The 23,845-nt window shown below is 44.4% G+C and overlaps 1 protein-coding gene across 1 annotated transcript in view; it reads left to right on the top strand.

Annotated features, from left to right (window-relative positions):
* Positions 1-739: 739 nt before the first annotated feature.
* The window catches only part of PGM1 (phosphoglucomutase 1), a 66,459-nt gene continuing 43,353 nt past the window's right edge, over positions 740-23,845 (top strand). Inside the window, exon 1 of the mRNA XM_007978463.3 lies at positions 740-1,210. Within this exon, the coding sequence (XP_007976654.1) occupies positions 965-1,210 (246 nt within the window). The 5' untranslated portion in view covers positions 740-964. The remainder of the gene's footprint in view (positions 1,211-23,845) is intronic.

Below are 23,845 nucleotides of genomic sequence, written 5' to 3'. Positions count from 1 at the left end.
TTATTTCTACTACACGAGTAACTGACTAATTTTGATGGTATTCATACTTACCTTACCATATATTTGTTTCTACATTGGTCAAGTCCTCCTTGTACATTTCCTAGTTGCCAACCTGGTGCCACAGCGGGCAAATCATGGGAACAGCCCTGGTTTTGGAGCCAGACCCACCTGAATTGGCCTCCCGCATGGACTTAGCTGTGTGGCCATGAGACAAGGCATTTTATTCTTTGAATTTCAGTTTTGTAAGCATAAAAAGGGGAAAAATAAAACCCATACTTTAGTAAGGTTTAGAAACACTACACTCAGTAAGTCATAGCTAAGTCACCGTCACCAATGGTAGCCAAGTGTGTGGTGCAGCAGGAAACACATGGAAAGCAGTAAGTCACATCAGACCTTTGGAGTCGATTCCTTTACCGAACTCAAATGCCCTCGCATTTAGGGAGAAACAGAAAGAATTAGGACTCATGAAATCGAGCTGGGGCTGGCACTTCTGTTCCTCCCAACAGGTTTCCAGAAAGCTACTTACACACGATGCACTCGCCAAACCACTGGAAATCATTCTACTCTATACTTTTTTCCACCCTGCCTCACGTCTTTGCCCTATGACCGGGTTCCTACCCCAACCTCTGCCCCAACACTTAGGGGAGGAGTTGCGGGCCTCTTTTTACAGTGGATAGGATTCCGAAGGGGAGAGTAAATCAGTAAGGCTCCACCCATTTCACAGGAAGCCTAGAGAGGGCGCTCCCCTTTCCCCTCCCGCCTGACCTGCCAGGAGGTTGGCTGGCGCAGAGGGAGGTAGGTCCCTGTCCCCTGTCCCTTTAAGGAGGAGGGCCACGCGCCGGCCGAGAGTGCGGCATAGCCCCCACCCGCCGCGCCCTCACCCCAGAGCAGCTGCAGCCCCAGCCGCGGCCGCCCCTCCGCCAGCCGAGTCAGCAGCTCTGACCCCCGGCAGCAAGTCGCCACCATGGTGAAGATCGTGACAGTGAAGACCCAGGCGTACCCGGACCAGAAGCCGGGCACGAGCGGGCTGCGGAAGCGGGTGAAGGTGTTCCAGAGCAGCGCCAACTACGCGGAGAACTTCATCCAGAGTATCATCTCCACCGTGGAGCCGGCGCAGCGGCAGGAGGCCACGCTGGTGGTGGGCGGGGACGGACGGTTCTACATGAAGGAGGCCATCCAGCTCATCGCCCGCATCGCCGCCGCCAACGGGGTAAGGGATGCGCGGCCCCGCGCCGCCGTGCCCCTTGGCGCGTGTGCGACGTGCGGCCTGCGGCGCCCTCCCTGGCTCGGGGCTGGCCGCTTCCGCGCGGTCGCCCTGGTCTCCACCTCCCGCTCCTCCCCCTCCTCCGCGTTCGCTCTTCTGGCCTGGAGGCCCGACGGAGGTAGCCGGGCTGGGGAAAGCGGCCGTGGGACCCGGCAGAGCTCCTCGCCTGACTCCCGGCGGGCGGGGAGGCACGGGCGCGGAGCCGGGCGTGACCTTGGGAGGCCCGCCCGACCCTCCGTCTCCGCCCGCCGCCTTCCCTCTTCCAGTCCCCCGCCCCTCCCAAGGCCTCTGACATTTGCCTTAACCTTGCCACCCGGGAAGATATGGTTACGGCGCAGAGTGCCGTCGCCTCAAGCAGGAAAGGTTAGACAGCCGCCGCCTCGCCCAGAGCCCCCTCGCATCCCGCCCGCTCCCCTGCTATTCTCGGCTGGGACTGGCGCTTCCCGCTGGCTCGGAGCCCGACACTGTGGGGCAAGGGTGGCGAGAGCACCCATCCCCCTGGGGCGTCAGGCTGGCAGATCTCAGCAGGCGATTGCCAAGCTTCTCTTCCCGCCCCCTAGTTTGCCTTGGTTCCGAACTCCTGCCCTTTACGCGGCCTGCTTGCAGGGGGGCAGGCTTTTGAAAAATCTAGTCTTTGCCCAGTGGTGCCCGGGATCTGTTCCACCGACGGGGCTGGAGCTGAATTTTCATTAGAATGGCAACAACATACCCAAAGGCGCCCTTACGCAAGCAAGCAGTCGTGGCAGGCCAGGAAATTAACGCAACACCTTGGTTCCGCCCCCGGCCAAGGAACATTAACTGACTTGATTGGGCGGGTCCACTCGGATAGGTGAAACTTTAAAAAAAGGTTTTTCAGTAAATCTGATATATGAAAATGTGGGGCCGGGCATGGTGGCTCACTCCTATAATCCCAGCACTTTGGGAGGCTGAGGCGGGTGGATCTCCTGAGATCAGGAGTTCGAGACCAGCCTGGCCAACATGACGAAACCCCGTTTCTGCTAAAAACACAAAACTTAGCCGGACGTGGTGGCGGACGCCTGACATCATGCCACTGCACTCTAGCCTGGGCGACAGAGTGAGACTCTATCTCAAAAAAAAAAAAAAAAAAAAAGAAAAGAAAAGAAAAAAGAGAATGTGGATTGATAAGTTGAGGCTATTCACTTACTTTTGTAAAACATTTCTAAGGAGTCTGAGGACCAAGTTTTCTTCCTATATTTTAAGTGAGATTTGACTTATGGCCAATTCTTCTGGAACGCATCCCCTGAAATGGATATTTCTATTCATTTTAATAGTACTTTGTTTATCTTATTGACATTGAGTACTATTTGCCAAGCACCATGGTAAGCACTTCATTTCTGGGTCTCATTTATCCTCCTGCAGCCCTATAAGGCAGATGCTATTGTGGGTATATCTTCAAGTTGCCAACGAGAACACTGAAGCTTAGGTAGGTTAAATAATTTACAAAAACTATAATGGCAGCACTAAGAGTCCAATATAGATCTGCCAATCCCAAGAACTTCAACATCTCCTGAGAATGAAGGGACCCTTGATCTCAAAGATCTGTTTTCCAGGCTCCAAAATCTAAACTGGGCCCTATCTACATCTGCCTCCCCGGGCCAAACATCTATAAGCATCAGTGAGGGAAGATTGCCTGGATTTGTCTACTTTGTACTCCTGAATTTTCGGACAAGCACAAATTCCCATGAAAGAAGGACAAACAGTAGCTGTATCCCAGTAGATCCCTTCATCTCCCCATTACCACCTGTGCTGAATTTGCATTTCATTCATTCATTCAGCAGATCCTGTTGAATACCATGCTCAGAGAAATGTGTGGACTAAAAGGATGGTGCAGACACAAGATTTGTCCTTAAGGAGCTTACAGCAGAGTGGAAATTTTAGGTGCCAGATGGAAATTTGTCCATTTGGGAGTAGTGTGGGGTGGGAAGGAAAGAATTAGTTAAGACTAAAAAAAAGTTCTTAAAACTTCATCACCCTTTAGCCATTGCCCTATTGCTCTTCTCTCAGCCAACCTTTGTAAAAGCTTTCTGCATTCCTATTTCTCATTCTTACCTCTAGTTTACTCGCCATTTCACTGCAATCTGGCTTCTGCCCCCTTCACTACTCCAGTAGAATTGCTCTTGCCAAAGTTACTAGTGACCTGCCAGTTGCTAAATCCATAGAATACACTCTCGGTTTTATCTTCTTTGGCCTTTCTGCTGCATTTGGCACTGCTGATTTTGTACTCTTGAAGTTCTTCCTCCCTTGGCCTTGCTTACTCTCCTGATTCTGCTCACACTTTTTGGAAGTTCCTTCATGGGCTGCACATTGACTTTTCCCTAGGTTTCTTTTTTCTTTCTTTCTTTCTCTCTTTCTTTTTTTTGAGATGGAGTCTTACTCTGTTGCCTAGGCTGGAGTGCAGTGGCGCTATCAGGTCACTGCAACCTCCGCCTCCCCGGGGTTCAAGCAATTCTCCTGCCTCAGCCTCCTTCGTAGCTGGGATTATAGGCGTGCACCACCATGCCTGGCTAATTTTTGTATTTTTAGTAGAGACAGGGTTTCACCATCTTGTCCAGGCTGGTCTTGAACTCCTGATCCACCCTCCTTGGCCTCCCAAAGTGCTGGGATTACAGGCGTGAGCCACTGTGCCTGGCCTATTCCCTAGGTTTCTATGCTCAGCTTGTTCTCTGATTTTGTTCACTCTGTCTACTCACCTGGGATTTTAATATGCTACTCTTTCTCTTGTGATATGATTCAGTCCAGATAGCATCTTCAGAAAGTTTTCTTGACACCCCATCCCTACTATTTTGTTTAATTTAATTTAATTTAGGAGAGCTAAGTAATTAAACATGAGGCCAAAGTACATAAGAAAGTGGCAGTCTTTTATTGCAAATATGCGCACACTCTCGGGCGAGGTTCTCTGGTCCTTAGGTGTGAGGGGCCAGGGAAGTCGCCCTGATGCTCTCGGGTGAGGGTCTCCGGTCCACGAATGTGGGGGCTGAAGAAGTCACGCCAGCTCCTGCTGTTGGCAGACTTTTATGCATTGGTACTGGAAGGGGAAGGGCAGTGGGCAGGATAAGGGCATGATAGGGGCGTCTCCATAGGCGTGGCCGGGTAAGTTTTGATCTCTTCGGATTGAGGTCACCTGGCGCATGCTTGGTTGATCTGCATCTTCCTGGGCGGGGGCTGCATTTTCCTGCGGTGAGGAAGAACCCGGAAGCAACATGGATTGTGCCTTCTTGTTCACCTTGCTCCATCTTGTCCTTTCTCCCTCACCCAATCACCTACCACTCTTCTCCACCTATTAAGTGCTCCTTTCCCATAGATAATTCTAGAATAGATATATTAAATTCTAGTGAAATTATCTGTTTACATGTCACAGCCTCCCGCTAGCGAATAGGCTTCTTTAAGACAGACCTGTTTTCCCTGTATCTGCAATGCCTAGGACTATGTAGCATTCAATGAATTTTTGTTTATTTGCTCTGAACGGTGGGTCACTTTTGTATTCTAGCACTTGATTTAAAACCAGCATATAGTTGGTGACCAATAAATTTATTCACATCCAACATTTATTATGTGTTTGCTTTGTATCAGACATTGTACTTGAGGTATAAAGTATTTTTGCCCTTGGGAAAGACATAGTCTGGAAGGGATGGTAGATAGGAGTCAACAGACAGCACAGTGTGTCAGGTGTTGTGATGGAGGGATGTGCGGGTGTTTTTAATGTCAATGACTGTACTTGGGAAGGAAAGATGAAGGGAGGGAGGCTCCATAGAGAAGTGGTAGCTGAATTGAGTCTTAAAGAATGAGTTGGAGTTCCCAAAGTGGGTTTGTCGGGTAGGAGGAATTCTCGGCAGAATGAATACAAATTGAGGGAGTTTAGATTAGAAACAAATACAAATTTCTAATCTTTTTTTGTTTCATCCGCAAAGATTGCAATAATACACACCCAGAGAGCCTGTTGTGAGGATTAGATGAAACAACATATTTACAAGTACCTCACTTGGAAACTGTTCGAATGACAGGTGTGTTATTGTTTTGCTGGTATTAGGACACTAATCCAACCTGATGCAGGTATTAGCCACCCAGATGGTCTCCCACCTTCCTCTAATCCTCAACAGCCCCAACCAATATAGAGGGGTTCCATGTTAGTCAGAACCCAATTGGGTACAAATGACAAAAACCTTACTTAGATTACTCCAAGTGAAAAAGGAATTTATTGGCCCGTGTTACTGAAAAGTCTAAGAGAATCCCAACGAATTCTGTAGTTGAAACTATTTCTGGTCTCTAAAAATCACTTTTGGGTCTAATGATCTGCAAATGACCAGCATTAGAAATTGAGGAGAGTTTAAGCTCACAAGTAAATAAATGTGTGCATATTTTGAAGGATGAGTTATCACCACCCTAAGCAAAATAAAATAAATGCCTTCATGGGAGCTTGTAAGTAGGGTATTCTTTGTTGTTGTTGTTGTTGTTGTCAAGTTACAGGGATTCTTTTGTCAGCGACTCCTTTGCTACTCATTTGTGGAAACTATGGAGCCCCTCCTCAGAATTTATATATTTTAAAATTTGAGACATGGTCTTACTCTGTTGCCCAGACTGCAGCGCAGTGGCACGATTGTGGCTTACTGCAGCCTCAATCTCCCCAGGTTCAGTTGATTCTCCCACCTCAGCCTCCCAAGTAGCTGGGGTCCACAGGTGCATGCCACCACGCCTGGCTAATTGTTTTATGTTTTTTGTAGAGATAGGGTTTCACCAAGTTGCCCAGGCTGGTCTCGAACTCGTGGGCTCAAGTGATCTGCCTGCCTTGGCCTTGCCTCTCAAAGCGCTGCGATTACAAATGTGAGCCTCCGTGCCCGGGGAGAGTAATTTTATTTTTAAGTGAATAAAATACAAAGCATTACAAAGGAAGCAAAATTATATTGAAGTATAATCAAAATATTAAAAAACCAGATTTGTCATATATCAAGATACATGCTTCTTTACTGACATATTAGATAGCAAGATTCGTGGAGGATCTAATACTGTCTTACTTCAGAGTAGTGGTGAGTATAAATGATGTTTTGAGACATCTGCAATCTCAGTATTTTGAGATAACTAAATAGGATTATGAAAATATAATTTTTATTGATGAGAAATTCCTAGTAGTAGTAGTAATAGTAGCAGTAGTAGTACTAATACTGTGGTTTGCTTCCTACATTTATAATAAAAGGAAATGTTAAATTTCAGTTAGATGTTAGTGAAAATAAAGATTGTTTTGTTTATTTTGTCATTCATATTCACGGACCCCATTGAATTCTACCCAAGGACCTCTTGAGGTGGGGGGAGGGGATGTAAGCATCCCAAGTTAAGAACCCCCACACTAAACAATGATCCTTTTTTAGTGTCAGGTGATGCCTGCACCAAAATGGGCCTCAAACACATGACCCAGAGGTTGAGGGTCTCATGTTCTCAGAGCAAACTAGTGGGACTTTGCAAACTTCGCCTTATAGTGGAGGAACTCCACTGTCTCCCACTTGAAGTAAACCACCCTTTTCTGAATTTTCATGGGGTCCGTCTGCAAACACTGCTGAAGGAATATGTTTCTGGCTATAGGAGTTCAATTTCCTGAGAAGGAGATAAAAGAACACTGAGCAGGAAGGGGAAGGTTTTGGGACTCTTGGGTAGTTGGAGTTAGGTGGAGGCACCTTGCTACTTTAAACCTTATATCCCTGGGGCAGGTATGACTTGGCAGAGAAACACTTTCAAGTCACTTTTTTTTTTTAATTTCTGAGACGGTGTCTTGCTCTGTTGCCCTAGGCTGGAGCGTAGTTTCAGGATCTTGGCTCACTGTAACCTCTGCCTCCTGGGTTCAAGTGATTCTTCTGCCTCAGCCTCCTGAGTAACTGGGACTACAGGTGCGTGCCACCATACCCAGCTAATTTTTGTATTTTTAGTAGAGACGGGATTTCACTGTGTTGGCCAGGATGGTCTGGATCTCTTGACCTCGTCATACGCCAGCCTCAGCCTCACAAAAGTGCTGGGATTACAGGCGTGAGCCACCGCACCCAGGCCAAGTTACTTTTTAATATGCTGTAACCACCCCCCACCTTTTAAAACAAACAAAACAAAATAAAAAACACTTTTTAAATTATGGTGGGGCCAGGCACAGTGGCTTACTGCACTTGAGTGGGTCACCTGAGCCCAGGAGTTCCAAACCAGTTTGGACAATATGGTGGAACCCCTTCTCTACAAAAAATAAAAAAACTTAGTCTGGTGTGGTGGCGGGCGCCTGTGGTCCCAGCTACTTGAGAGACTGAGTTAGGAGGATCATGTTCAGCCTGCGAGGTCGAGGCTGCAGTGAGCTGTGATTGCACCACTGCACTCCAGCCTGGGGGATGGCAAGACCCTGTCTCAAAAATAAATAAATATAAAATGAATTATGGTGGGCTTTGAACAATTGTTCTCCCCTTGTTTACACTTTCTGATTTTGAATCAGCACTGAATGCCAGGATGGATAACCTATTGTCCTTTCCATCCAGGAGCATACAATCTTTTGGGGGGAGATAAGACAGAAGAAACACATAGACATACAAATAACAGAATTAGAAAACATGCTGAGCTCAGAGAGAGAGAACATTTTGGATTGGGAAAGAAGTGCCTGCACCTAAAACCAATTATGTCTTGAAGAGCTGATAGTGTGCGATAGAAGACAGTGGCTGCCCTTCAGGTGGGGGAACTGCCGAGAGAGGTGAGGAAGAGGGAATAGGCAGGACTCTTTTATTGCCAGGCACTTAGTCACTAAACTATCTTTGTTACATAAAATATTTAAATCAATTTGCTTGGGAGTTTCTCTTTCTTGGCTTCACTAATGCTCTTGCTGAAAAATCTTTTTCCTTTACTTTCTTTTTAATCAAATCTAATGCTAATGAAATTTTGTAGAATAAAAAAAGCATTCTCCCTTTTTAAGATAAAGGGTTTGTTTTGGTGTGGTTTTGTAAACAAGATAACATACAGAAGAGTGCTCTACTGTTTTAGAAAGAGTGACTCATTCAATAAATATTTATTGAGCACCTACTAGGTTCTGGGAACTAGGGATACAACAGTGAATTGAACAAAGTTTCTGCTCTACAGAGCTGTGGGGTTCTAGTTGATCCTGAGAGATAATAAACATGTCAAATGAAGATAAATTCTCTGAAGAAAAATAAAACCCAGTAATGGGGACAGCATTAGAGGATGGGCTGCTCTTTTTAGTGCAGCACTTGGAAAGGCCTCTCTGATAAACCTCATGAGAGCAGAGACCTGAATCAAGTGAAGGAGTGAGCCATGCAGATATCCATGAAAAGACTTCCAGACACAGGAAGAGTTAGATGGAAAAGATAAACACATATAATCATTTAATATTATAAAATTATGCCTCAGGTATATAAATGTAGCATACATTATATTGTAGAAAGGGTCCCAATATACTATGACATTTTACATATAGATTATAAGTATTATATTATAAATTTATCTTGGGATAATAAGATGTATAATCAGCATTGATCAAATATATAACAATAATTTTTTTCTCTCTTGGACTCTAGGGTAGAGAAAACTTTTCATCTACCCTCTTAGGTTATATACTGGGGGGCTTGCAAATTAAATGTAAAAGACAAATTAGCAACAAAAAGACATTTGTGGGAGTTTACAGAAAAATATGACAGGAGGCAGTTAGACTTGGGGGCCTATATATCATCTCAGTAGGGGAAGGCGGAGGAGGAGAAGAGTGTTTGCTGGAAACCATGACTTTAGGAAAGATAAATCAGCCCTTAAGAGAATAGTTAGGAGATATTGTAGTTTTATGCCAGTGTCTATTTAGTTATGGCAATAAGAGTAGATCTTCCCTGGTTGTGAAACTCCAGAGTTCCTTTGGGGCACGCTGCTTTTAAGACAGATGAAGGAGTTTAGTAAAAAGCCCATTTTTAAATGACTGCGGCTCAAAATAATTTTTATGTCACAGTGGTATAGTCTGGACCCCTTCAGACTTTAGAAGAGCTTTCGGGAGAATGATTTGAGTGAGCTACACTTCTAAGAAAGTGAAGCAGGAAAGTTTGAACTGATCGCTTTATTCTCCTCCAAGTTCCCTTGAGGCCCACACAGACATAGCCAGTTATTCTGTTGACTTTGAAGCTGTGTGCACAGTTGGGATCCACCTTTGAAAAATGGCTCCTGAGTGTGTTAAGTAAGTAATGGCTAGCCGAGGGCTTCAGTTGGGAGGACTGTGGAGAAAACTTTTCTCCCCTGGGGTCCTCAAAGGGGAAAGAAATCACAAGGGGGCAGCATAGGGAGTTGTTTGGAACGGAAGAGAAAGCTGTGCTTAGTGTTGGGATATGTGGATGGATATAAGCTGGGTTTTGTTTTGTTTTGTTTTTTAAACTTCAACTGTTAGAAGTCCGCCTTCCCGTAACTTCTCCAAATCACCACTGAGCTGATTCCCCGAGGCATAAAGAATTAACACAGTGGGGAATGCTAGTTAAGTCATGCCAATAAAGATTTAATCATGAATCAGAAACCCTTGGAAAATTATGTTTTCATATTGGAAAGGTGTTCTTTTTTTCTCCATTTGTACCCCAAAGTGTTTTGAAGGTTGAAATGCGATAGGTGGTAGGACAGAAATATTTGGTTGACTTGTCCAGTATGCTAATAGTGTTGGAACAGGGACTCCAGTCTTCTGATATTTCATCTGGTTGGTCTTTTCCATAAATAAATATATCCCAGAGCAAGTACCTCTGGGGATTGTTATAATATCCTAGTTAACAGCATGGAGAAACTGGCTTGGTCTATGTTAAGTAGGAGTTTCAGAGCTTTTAATATGTGAGTCCTGTGAGTTTGTAAAAGGATCCCAAACAACAATTTTGGGAAATACCAATCTATACCATGCTGGGTTGATAGGACCATCTATACTATACAAGAATCTTCACAGATTTAAGTTAAGTTTCTTCTTTTTAAATTGCCATTAAGGGCATGCAGGGAAGGTGAAATTTTGTTTTCATGTCCATATATACCATATGGTTTATTTTGGCAACTAATATATGAATTTGTTCTTGGCTGCTTTGAGTGCCGGTGAAACACAGCACTCCTTTCCAGTGGAGGCACCCCAAATTCCTTCCAGTTACCCAGTCAGTACTCAGTGTTCATGGTTCTCTCCATCAAGCCCATGTGTGGCTGCTTGTGTAAACTTCAAGACAAATTATCAGGCCCCCTGTCCCCACTACATAACTATGTATAACTATATATATAGGGAGAGAGTTACATAACTCTGTGTGTGTGTGTGTGTGTAAAGAGAGGGGATATAGTTGTATATTTACATATGTGGACCAGTCAGCAGCCATAGTAGTGTTACATTGTCGCATTGTGCTGGCCCCAGCCATCACAGTCCTGTCCCGGCAGTGGAGTAGGTCCACAGGGAACCCTGGTTCCACCCTCAGGGAGGAACTCTATCCACCTGCTCGTGTAGCAGTGGACATTGGAGAAGGCCCTAAAAGTCCTTTTAGGGCTGTACAGCTTATGTAACCTGCTTCCTGCTGATGAAAGTTGGAGGATAAGAGGCAGGGGTGACTTTTGCAGGCCAGGCTCATGGCTGTTTCACTGTACAGTACCTTCACAAATTTAGTAGGCTTCTGGCCTATCCTGACCAGTTCCATGTGCTGGTAATCACAGTGAAAGTTCTCACCTAGATAGTTTTGAAACCTAAAAACTTTGACTTGTATTTATTGGATGCTCTGTCCCTCCCCTGATTTCTCTATTACTGATGGCTACCTTGAGATAGGTGGAAAAGATAGGCTAGTATGAAGACAGTATACTTAATCTGATTTTGCTGGTGGGCTAGTTCCCATTGTCTGACAGAGAATCCTGGGGAATATTTTATTTATTATTATTTATTATTTTTATTTTTTTGAGACAGGGTCTCACTCTGTCATCCAGGTTGAGTGCAGTGGTGTGATCATGGCTCACTGCAGCCTCGAATTCTCAGGCTCAAGTGATCCTCCCACCTCAGCCTCAGCCTGGGACTACAGGCATGCACCACTATACCTGGCTAGTTTTTTGTATTTTTGTAAAGATGAGGTTTTGCCGTGTTGCCCAGGCTAATCTCCAGCTTCTAAGCTCAAGCAATCCACCCGCCTCAGCCTCTCAAAGTGTCAGGATTACAGGTGTGAGCCACTGCACCTGGCCCTGGGAAAGATTTAGACACAGCCTTTTCTGCTAAGCCTGCTGCTTACCGTATAGCTGATTTAAATTGGTTCCACAAATAGTTATCCTCTCAACTCTGCGATGCCACAAATTCCTGGACTTGGGCAGCATCATTTGCAGGCCACAGTAAAAAAAAAAAAAAAAAAAAAAAAAACTTCCCTTAGCAGAGCCCATTAAAGCCCTTACCTGCCTTTATTTCTGTCTGCAGAATGGCCAGCCCTTGCCTGAGCTCCCCTTTTTATTGTAGCAAGGGGTAGTCAACAAGCACTCATGTTCTGAGTTCTCCCAACCATTTGTCTCAAGCTACAAATTTGGTTGGCCACTGGTCTGCCTCCTATGCTATCAGAGGCAACAAATTTTTGCATGCCATAAAAAGCATGCTGATGCCACATGTTTTAGATGCTGTTTTGGTACAGAGTACCAACTTTTCTGTTAAAATATAGGTTTGGCTGCTGTTAGCAGAGTTTCCAAATAAAGTACTTAAAGGTTGATAGTAATGGAACCCTTCCTTTCATATCCTGAGTGTGGGCAGTCCAGGGCTGATGTGTGGCTCCATTATAGAGAGGGACCCATGCGCCTTTTCTTCTGTTGCACAGCCTTCCTTGGAGTGTTGCTCTTATCTAGGTCTGGGGTGGCTGCCCACCACCTTACCGTCATGCCAGCCAACATGCCAGCAGGGGGAGAAAGATTGAGGAAGGCATACCTTTCTCAGAGTTTGAACATATCTGTTGCACTCATGTCCCATTAATCAGAACTTAGCCAAGCTCACCTCTAGCAGCAAGGAGTGCTGCGAAATATCAGTCTTATTCTGGGTGTCATCTGTCAAGCTAAACATTGGGGATTTGACAAACTAAATGAAACAGAGAATTGATGTTGGGGAACAACCAATAGTTTATACTATCCTAAGCATTCCTTCCAAATTTGGTGAAAATCACTGTCATTTTCAAGTGGTAGTGTTACAGAGAGAAGACAGAACTTAATTTTATATGGGCAACTAGATTTTTGGAAGAGACCTTGGCTGTCAGTTATTCCAACCCCACATTAGAAAGGAACCAAGGCACAAACATTGCCATTGTGTGAGAGTCTTAAAATAAACTACTTTATTGAGATATAATTCACATACCATATAATTTACCCACTTAAAGTGAATCATTCAATATTTTTTTAGTATATTCACAGAACTGTACAACCATCACCACAGTCTAACTTTAGAGTATTTCCATGATCCTAAAAGAAACCCCTTACATTAGCAGCCAATCTCCCTCGCTTCCCTACCCCTTCAGCCTTAAGCAGCCATTAGTCTACTTTCAGTCTCTACATTTGCGTGGGTAGATTATACATGGACCAAACATCCAGTTTCGGTTGCCAGGCAGGAGAAGTTACATTTACCAAGTGAAACCACAGGAGCATGAGAAGCAAAGTAAGGGCTGTGTTAGGAGCAGCAGACTTAGTATCCTATGCTTCTGTGTGCCTTGTCCTGAGCATCGGAGAGTTAAATATGTCCTCATTCGCCAGGAGCCGCCAGTTGAATGGGGAAGATTGACACATACAAAACCAGACAGTAACCATTAGGTGTTATAAAAGCTAACACAAAAGGAAAAAGAGATGGCCGTAGGAGCTCAGGGCCAGACTGGGATGGACGAGTGTGCCTGGGAAGGGTAGTACGCCTAGTGAAGGTGTCCTGCAGGAGATGAGTGTGTCTTTCTCGGCAGACTCTCTGTCCACAGCAGACCAGGCTGTCAAAAAAAGGACGCGACATTTCTCCAGGAGAATGGCTTCTTCATTTTCATGAGGGTAAGCAATCAGATTTCTGTTTTTATAAATATATTTGAACTTATATATCCAAATTAGTATCGTACCCTGCCAAATCGCCGCTCTGGGAACCGCGCGTGCACTCCAGTGATGCGTCTAGTGCTGAAAGCATTTGAAACTCCTCTATGGGAATTATCTTTCAGCCAGTCGGTTTATGGGTCACCTAGGAAAACCAGTCACATTATTTTATAGTCATGCCTCATTTTTCATCTAAAGTGATGTAACGAGATTTGATCACCCACTTTATTCATTAGACATGGCTCCAGCCAATTTTTGTCTTTTTCCAAAGTTCAAATCTACTCTCAAAGGATGAAATTTGTCATGACTGAGGACTTTCAAAGAAAGTGCCACAGACAGTAAAAACAGTTCTCCACTAAAAGAGTTAGAGAGATGTCAGCATTGTTTGAATAAATATGTTGTTTCCCAAGGTGATTGTTTTGAAGGAGATAATGCTAATTGAGATGAATTTACTCTGGCATAACTGTTTAAAGGGAGTTACTGTATTTTATACTGTTCAAGCACGTTGACCTGTAGAGAGGAGCTTAGGAGACAGTTCTTGCCGAGGCAGAGTGCAGCATTCTGCTTTCTGCAGCCTACCGCAGTGGTCTGAGGATAGAGTTCTCTTCCATTCTGGTAAACATTTAAACCTGCTTTGGTGAGGCATTTAGGAGCTGTACAAAATGGGAAGGTTTGTTAAAATACAAACAGACAAAAACGGCCAAATACCCAGCCCAGACTGAGGAAGAGAGTCCTGTCAGCTCTAAACCACAGAACCTGAAACCCAAATGCTAAGCCAGTGCCTACCTCGAGTCTGTGAAATTGTCCCCTGACTTCAGAGGCCAGAAAATGGATCTGGGATGGCATAACTGGGTGGGGACAGGGAAAGGCCTTTTGATTTAGCAATAAAACTATTAGGTTACACCACCTCCATGGGGACTTTGAAAAATGCATTCTGTGGAACAAGACGAAGTGCATTTTAAAGGAAGATTTGGAAATGAAGCAAAAGGGAAATAAGTGTAGAAAACTCAGATGGAATCAGGGATAAGATTGGCACCTGTCATGAAAGCCCAGCTTCCTCTCTGGGCTGGGCCACACAGTTCACTCCAACTACTTTGTGTTCAAATCCATGAGAAAATCACTTATCCCACAGTTCGCCATAGATAGCTTCTCCATATGTAGATGTGGTATTCAAAAGAGTAATCATAATATCTGCCTTGAAGGATTCTTGTGAGGATGAAATAAAATTTGTGAAGCACTTATTGTAGGGTCTGACCTTGTAAGTGGTTAGTAAAGAGAAGATTCTGATGATTCTACGATTATTGTGATTATTGCAAATACTGAGGTCATTGGAGGGCAGAGGGAGGAGACAAGAAGATGGGCCTAGGGAAGGTCTTTGTGCCTCCTCCCACCCTCACTTTTTGGCTGTCCTATCCTGCCTCTGTCCACACATTATCCCTTGGACTTTATCTGTCAGGCAGAGGTTCACAGTTGCTGTAAATCTCAGCCACAGGCCCACTGATCTGAGACCTTCACCTGGTTTGAGTCACAAGCTAGCAGTGGCTAGCTAAGGATGGATATTTCAGGATGGATCTGTGGAATGGTTACTGGGCCCAGGCCAATGTCTTGCTGCAGATGGGAAGCTGCAAGAAATGTATGCTGGCGTTTCTGGAAACCTCCTGGGACATGTGGATATGTTCATTTGACAAGCATTGTGGAACACTCTTTGTGTGCCAGGCACTGCGCACGGTGGTTGTGGGTATAGGATGAGTAAGACAAAGTCCTTGTGCTTAGGGTGCTCATGCTGGTGAGACAGACACTACATGGGTAGTTACAACAACATGATGTGAATGCTAGAACAGACAGTCCCTGACTTACCATGGAACGATGAATTACAGTTGTTCAACTTTACAGTGGTGTAAAAGTGATACACATTCAGTAGAAACCATACTTCGGATTTTGGATTTTGATCTTGTCTCAGGCTAGCAAAATGCAAGATGATATTCTAGGAGCAAGCCACACCTCCCAGTCCACCATGCGGTCCTGAGGGTAAACGACCAATAATGTACAATACAGGGTACTGTATTTAATAAATTACATGAGATCTTCCAACATTTTATTATAAATTAGGCTTTGTGTTCAATGATCTTCCCTAAATATTGGCTAAGTGTTGTGGGCACATTTCAGGTAGGCTAGGCTAGGCCATGATGTTTGGTAGGTTAGATGGATCAGATACATTTTTGACTGATGGTATTTTCAACTTACAGTGGGTTCCAAATGGAAGTCAGGCCACTTGGTGGCTACCTAATTTTACCACGTAACTTTAGTTCATAGTAGTGGCTTGCAAGTGAACACTTTTGAGACTTTGCTTCAAATCTCAGTTTCATAATTAACTGTACAATATCATGTATTCTGTTTAACTTATCTAAAACTGTTTTCTCACCAGTAAAGTGGGATTAATTCCAATATCTGCTATATCAGAGAATTTTATGAGGATTAATGAAATAATGTACATACAAAGGTTTTGTGAACTCTAAGGTGCAACTCAAATATAAATTATTTGGTTGTTTTTAAAACTCCACTATTGCTTCAGGAAACTCACCCCACCAGGCTAATTTAAGCCTCTTGCCAAAAACAAATCTCTACACACAGTTTTGTCTAGTTCTCTCGAGGTCCAAAACTCAGACATGCTAAAGAATAACAAAAAAAAGTTACAGGCATTATGCCATTTTGAGACTCTTACTAGAATATCAGAATTACGTCTTTTATGTTAAAATTTATGTTAAAAGTTTATATAATCTTTGGTGTGAGATCTGAGTTTGATTCCTGGACATGCTAGTTATTAGCTGTTTAATCTTGGGCAAATTTGCTTGAGCTGCTTCTTTACTCATTTGTGAAATTAAAATAATACGTTGGGGGGTTTTGATGGGAAATACAGACACTTTAAACTTCTTGTGAAAGGTTTCCCAGCTATTACTCCCTCATTTTAACTTCTCTTCTTCCCAGATTTGCCAATGACCTGTCAAGATGCTCTACACCTGTTAGCTTATAAATTTCAAAACAGAAATGTCTTTCTCACAGAGAGTGTTTCATGTACAGAGCCTTGGGGGAGGGAGAACTTGTTCTATATAACTTTAGGTTTTCAGTAATATGTCATCAGCCTGATACTCACTTTTCTCAAAAGAACAAAGCAGCAAGCCCCAAAGTAAGCAAAATTGATCCTGAGTGGCTTAAGTACTGGTTACGGTGTTTGGTGTTTGTACGCCAGGTCTACCCCTTATGGTTTTAGGATAGTGGTTCTGGTAAATAGTTGGTTGGGTACACTTGCTCCAGAAACCTCCCTGAGTAAGATTTGATGGGGTGCTTTCCATCCCTGAAACATTTACTGAGCATTTCCTTATTGCTCAATACAGTGCTGTGTATTTGGGGCATGCAGCAGTGTGTAAAACAGTCTCAGCAAGTGGGCATTTCCATATAGTATGAGAAGTGCCTCGTTAGGGTGTATTGAGGGCCCTAGGGAGGGAACACGCAGGGGTGGTCAGAGGAAGCTTCTCAGGGGAGATGTGTTTAAACCAAGTCCTGAAGGATGGTGAAGAGGAAGCCAGGAAAAAGTGCAGACACGGGGGTATGAAGAAGACATTCTATGTAGAGGGAGCAGCACTTGCAAAACAAGGAGGTCCTTGTAGAAAGTAAAACCACAGCCTTAGACTGTAAAGTAGGACTCATCCTAACTCCAGCATTGCAGGAAGGGAAGAGGGAGGTTGCCAGTGACTCAGCTGCCATCACACAGGTCCTTAACCCCTAAGGCTTTCTTTTATATACAGGCCAACCTAAGGCCCAGTCTGGGAATTATCCTAAGGCCCAGCCTGGGTATTCTCTTATGGCCCAGCCTGGGAATTCTCTTATGGCCCTGAGGGAAGGGAGGATCTTGGAGATAGGATCAAAAACCTAAAAAGCTATCTGTAGGCCGGGCGGGATGGCTGGCACCTGTAATCCCAGCACTTTGGGAGGCCAAGGCAGGCAAATCACGAGGTCAAGGGATCAAGACCATCCTGGACAACATGGTGAAACCCCGTCTCTATTAAAAATACAAAAATTAGCTGGGCGTGGTGGCACATACCTGTAGTCCCAGCTACTCGGGAGGCTGAGGCAGGAGAATCGCTTGAACCAGGGGAGGTGGAGGTTGCAGTGAGCCAAGATCACACCACTGCATTCCAGCCTGGCAACAGAGTGAGACTCCGTCTCAAAAAAAAAAAAAAAGAAAGAAAATGCTATTTGTAAGGAGGATTGGGTTGAACTATTTGCCCAGTAACATGTTAAGGCTGTCAGGAGCTGGGCATGGTGGCTCATGCCTGGCCTGTAATCCTAGCACTTTGGGAAGCCAAGGTGGGTGGATCACTTTAGGTCAGAAGTTCCTGACCAGCCTGGCCAACATGGTGAAACCCTATCTCTACTGAAAATACAAAAATCAGCCAGGCATGGTGGCGCGTGCCTGTAATCCCAGCTACTTGGGAGGCTGAGGTAGCAGCATCGTTTGAACCTGGGAGGCGAAGGTTGCAGTGAACTGAGATCGCGCCATTGCACTCCAGCCTGGGGAACAAGAATGAAACTCTGTGTCAAAAAAAAAAAAAAAAAAAGGCTCTATCAGTTTGCTTTGACTCTTATCTTTCTTTAACCAGCAGGTTACGTGACACGTAACACCATCTGTGTGTGACCTCCTCTCTTCACTGGGGCAAGCCTTCTAACTTGGGTCAACTGGCCTGAACCCATATGTAGAATGATTGATGTTCACTAAGTTAAATTATACATTTACAGATGCAAAAAAAAAAAAAAATTAGACATACAGTGTGGTTGTGTTGTATCCTACTGCTCTAATATTAGGAAAGGGGCTGGGATGCTAGGTCAGCTATGACCCTCTTTTCCTTTTGTTTGCATTGGTCTCTATTTCTCTCTTACTCTCACCACTTTTCTACCTCACGTTGAGTACCGCCATGAAGATCCCTCCTTCAATCACTCTGCCTGCAGATATCCTGGGAAGCAATATAAGCTTTTAGCCTCAACCATGCAGACTAACCAGCTCTACTTCCTTCACTACTGCAGTTTCTAGTTCTGTTCATAATTGCTGCACAAGACTTTGTGCTATTGAAACTACTTGGAATGGCAGTTCCCAGGCGGAGTGCCCTCTGTTGCAGACACCTTGTGCTTTGGGAATTTGTCTGTGATTAGGGGAGTAATTTTCTATTTGAGGTTGGTCTCAGGGAGGGAAACCACTCCTGACTACTGCCTGAAAACGCGCCTCCGTGCTCAGAAACACTAATTACAGGGGTCCTTTGATGCTCTCACTTAAATATTTTAGTTACTCACACATTTGTTGACTATCTATATGTGCCCAACCCCATTCCAGGTACTGAGGTTAAAAATGAGTGAGATGCAGTCTCTCTCTCTCCACACCACTGAGCAGAGGAGGAAGCTTGTTTGTACATGTGGAGCCATGGCCCATGCAGGGTTATTTAGTGCTAGAAACCAAACACTCTGGAGCAAAGAGAAAGTGTAGGGGTTTGGGGGGCAGGGTAGGGGAATAGTCTACCCAGAGTGCCTGTCACTCAGAGCAGCCACTCTGCTGCAAACGGAGTTGGCCTATTTTTATTGTTATTATTATTATTTTTAGCACTTAACAGTTTCCTAGGGCTGCCATCTGCCATAACAAACTGTGCAGCTTAAAACAATGGATATTTATTCTCTTGCACTTCTGGCAGCTTAGAAGTCTGGAATCGAGGTGACAGCAGGACCATGCTCCCTCTGAAGGCTCTAGGGAAGAATCTTTCCTTGCCTCTTCCTACCTTCTGGTGGTGGCTAGCGATCCTTGGTGCAGTGTAACTTCAATCTCTACCTCTGTCTTCACATGGCATTCTTCCCTATGTATCTCTTCTGTCTCTGTCTCCAAATTTCCCTCTCCTGAATCCCGTCATTGGATTTAGGGCCACCCTAATCCAGTATGCTCTCACTGTAACTTGATTACATCTACAAAGACCCTATTTCCAAGTAAGGTCACATCCCCAGGTACCTGGGGTTAGGACTTCAATATATCTTTTTTTTTTTTTTTTTTTGAGGGGGTGGGAGTAGTGCACCATTCAACCATGACATCTATGCTCTCTCCACCAAATGCAGGTGGGTTTTGTACAGGCACCAAAGCACACATACTTTGCACTTGAGCAATAGCCCTTTGGGATTCACTTGGGATCTATTTCCTCTTAATTTTCTTCAAGTTTAAACAAATTTGATCATCCAAAGGAGCCATACATAGCCCGATGATGAAAAACATGAGCTTCATGAGCTTTGGCATTAAAACTGGTGTTGAAGCCTGCCTTTCCAATTTATTGTGAGTCCTTGAGCAACTCATGTAACTTCTCTAATCCTCAGTTTCCTTATCGGTAAAATGGGAATAGTGAGAATCCTACACCACTGAGTTGTTATTAAGCCTGCATGGAAACCTACGTGCAATGATATTCACTGTGCTGAGTGCTTTACATGATCTCATATAATCTTTCCAACAACTCTTAATTGATTGGTATTTAGATGCCTGTTTTACAGATGCAGAAATAGAAACTAAGTGATTTGCCCAAGATCTCCAAGATACTGAAGAGTATCAAGAGTTGGAATTTGAACCTGGATTTCCATTGTGCTCTATTCCTCAAGACCCTTTTAATAGTTATCTAGCACTATAGTCTAGGGGTTTCTAAACTTTTTAAGTGAAAGTCCAACTTTTTATATCCCTAAAGCCTAGCTCTCACTGAAGCCTTGATTGGGGCCAAGAGAGAATGCCTTGCTGCTGCCCCCACGAGCCACCATCCATCTCAGGAATTCCCACAGATGTCCACATTTACCCACATGCTGTTTTAAAAGCTTTTGTCTATTGAGTATTTACTGTTCACCTGGCTGCATATTACATTATGTGGAAAGGTAGCATGATAGTTACGTGTCTGTGCTCTGGAGACAGACTGCGTATGACCTGGTGTCTTCTTAGAGCAAGCCTTCTAACTTGGGTTGGCTGAATCAAATCTATATGTAAAATGAACAATATACAGTTCACTAAATCAAAGCCCATCTCCACAGTCTACCTGACCTTGGACAGATGACGTAATCTCTGTATCCCCCATTTTCCTTATCCCTAGGATAAGTGCTGAGAGTGATAAGCCCCTATACAGTTGTTGTGAAGATTAAATAAGTTAATGCTTGTAATGCACTTGAAACATGACCCAGCACATTGTGGCCTACTGAATTTATCTTCTACTATATACAGCAACCTTTGAGCAGGTATCATTGTCCTTACTATTTTACAAATAAAGAAACTGAGGCCAGAAAGGCCATATACCACTAGAAAGTTCCAGCAAAGCCAGGATTCAGACTCAGGCCTGTTTGACTCCAGAACCCAGTGATCAGAGCAGGGATTGTACTTGATTCATCTTTAAATCCTCCTTCTGCTACCTGTCCCATTCCCCCAATGCCTGGACCATTGGGGATGTTTAATCAGTATTTATCTCACAGATAAACCCATTGCATCTGTGCCCTCCTACCTGGGCTTACCTGCTTTCGAGATCAGGGGATGTGTTAGAAGGAGGTGATCAGTCCTTATCAATACCTCTTTCTGTTTTTAGTAGTTTGGATAACATTTATTGAGTGGCTACTATATGGCCAGGCATTGTGGTAAGCATTTCACACATACTTTTCCTCATTTACCTTCAGAACCTTTTAAAGGAGGCTTCACTGTCTCCATTTTGTAGAAACTCTGGCTTACAGGGACCCCATAGAAAAGGATGTTCCCTCTTTGTGGCCACCTTCATTCATGTCCTTTAGAGCTGGACATCCTATTTTGGCCAGACCATATAATTGAAAATGATCTTAGTAATGAGACAGACAGAAAATAACCTCACCATTTTTCTCCCAGGCTGGAGCGCAGTGGTCAGATCTCAGCTCACTGCAAGCTCCCCCTCCCGGGTTTACACCATTCTCCTGCCTCAGCCTCCCGAGTAGCTGGGACTACAGGCGCCCACCACCTCGCCTGGCTAGTTTTTTGTATTTTTTAGTAGAGACGGGGTTTCACCGTGTTAGCCAGGATGGTCTTGATCTCCTGACCTCGTGATCCGCCCGTCTTGGCCTCCCAGAGTGCTGGGATTACAGGCTTGAGCCACCGCGCCCGGCCTGTTATTTATTTATTTATTTATTTATTTATTTGTTTGTTTGTTTGTTTGTTTGTTTTGAGACCCAACCTTACTCTGTCGCCCAGGCTGGGGAGTGTAGTGGCACAATCGCGACTCACTGCAATCTCCGCCTCCCGGGTTCAAGTGATTCTCCTGCCTCAGCCTCCCAAGTAGCTGGGATTACAGGCTCTGCTACCACACCCGGCTAATTTTGTATTTTTAGTAGAGACGGGGTTTTGCCTCAAGGCAGATCACTTGAGGTCAGCAGTTCTCTCCTCTTCTTAAAAGCCCCAGAGTCCCACCATATTTTAATTATTTGATGGAGGGCCAGCCACTGCCTGCCGCAAAACTTAAAGGGGCACAATTTCCCTTGTGATCTTGGTGAAGGGAGCCCCTAGAGTTGTGCAAGGCAGCTCTGGGCAGAGGTGAGTGAAGCAGGCCCTTATGAGGCTGCTGGCAATCTTGCTTGTTTTTCCGTTTTCCACCACAAGAGGGAAACATACGACCATGAATGATTTGAAAACAAAGCGATTCCTTAACTGATTCTCTTTTTACCACAGAATTTTAATAATTGTGCTCCTGGTAAGCTAGAATGGGGAGAGTTCTTCTGTTAGCGCCAAGTGAATATTCTTAAGGGATTGAAATTCAGATTGTCTTGAGAATTCTCCAAAAAGGAAATAAAAGAGACATAGAAAAATGTTATATGAACCATATAAATGGCTGTTTTTATAGGTCAAAATGGTTGAATATGGGTCATTTCTGATAAAACAGGAGACTTCTTCACATGTGCTTTACTTATGAAAAGGGGTTCCTAAGCCTTGCGCATCTTCAAATTGAGGAGGTTGTTTTCAGATGTAACCACATGGGTTCAGAATGGCAATTGTGCAGATGGGGAATGCCTTCCATGGCTTCTCTTTGCCCTCTGAGTGCTCATAGCTCTCTTGCAGGCTTCCAGATGAGTACTTTTTCCTCCCTTTTAAAATGAATTGTTGACTTATCTGTCTCTCCTTCTGCACCAAAAGTTTCTTGGCAGCTTGAGTCTTCCTGAGGTGTACAGTGCCTGGTGAAATGAATACAACACATCGGTTTATATAGGAAATGTTGGGTAGATGCATGGGTGAACAGATGGACAGCCAACTGATGCATGCTAAAAGTTGTACACTCTCTGAGGAAGCTCTTTTGTTTGTTTTTATTTCAAAATCTACTTCAGGAGTCTTTGTGAACATGGGATTCTGTAGCGCTCTAAGCCATCTGGCCCTTGTAATTCTTCTGACCTTGTACCTTCTTCCAATTTTAACGTATTTTCTCCTTTTCTTTAGAGAACATTTCCTAACTCTACTAAAATGCACATAGCCAATGGCCCGTCCCAATAGTTGGGTATGAAACACGCCTGCATGTTTTCAGATTCAGAGCAGTGCTAAAGGCTAATGCCTATGCAGGGCTCACAGAGCACTAGAACCAGCTGGTGCTAAGCTCTTTACATTTGTAAACTCTTGTCTCTTTATACAGCAAATCTATGCAGTAGCTACTACTTTCAAACCCTGTTTCAAAGGTGAGAAAATAGAGGCAAGAAGAGCCTACGTCCCTTGCCCACAGTCCCCCAGTCAGAAAATGGTACTCGGCCTCTCTGCTTGCTGTGGACTGAGGGAGCTCAAAGGAGAAGGGGAGGAAGTGTTCTCTCTTCCCTTTCTTGGCTGTACGGGACAGCAGGTAAGGCCTGGCTCACAGCTGGCAAACAGGACCCAGGACCCAGCTGGCAAACAGGACCCAGGTTTTTAAACATTTACGGAGCCCTGGTCAGCCCTGTAAAGAGATGTAAGTGGCTATAAGTAACAGAAGCCCAGTTAGGGTTCAGTCAGCCCCCGTGAAGCCTGACGCGCAAAGACTGCACACAGAGAGAGGGGCGTCTCCTGCAGCCACAGGCAGTGGGGCAGATGGACTTCAAGACCCTGAGACACATTTTGGGAGACCAGGCGGGCAGATCACTTGAGGTGACGAGTTCGAGACCAGCCTGTCCAACACAGTGAAAGCCTGTCTCTACTAAAAATTAGCAGGGCATGGTGGCACAAACCTGTAATCCCAGCTACTCAGGAGGCTGAGGCACAAGAATTGCTTGAACTTGGAAGGCAGAGGTTGCAGAGATTGCACGACTGCACTCCAGCCTGGGTGACAGAGTGACTCTGCCTCCAAAAAAAAAAAAGACCCTGAAACAAGAGGAACCCAGGCAGTGTCTCCTGTTGATCTCAGCACATCTGTTTCATTTTCTTCTCTCTCTGCTGACCCATTTGTCAATGGAAGTTAGGTTTCTCAGTGTGTTATTGTTGTTGTTTTTTTTTACAAACTCATTTAATCAGGTATCTAT

The sequence above is a fragment of the Chlorocebus sabaeus genome, chromosome 20, assembly GCF_047675955.1.
Source record: "Chlorocebus sabaeus isolate Y175 chromosome 20, mChlSab1.0.hap1, whole genome shotgun sequence".
Taxonomy (NCBI): domain Eukaryota; kingdom Metazoa; phylum Chordata; class Mammalia; order Primates; family Cercopithecidae; genus Chlorocebus; species Chlorocebus sabaeus.
This window is presented reverse-complemented; position numbering and strand designations above follow the sequence as displayed.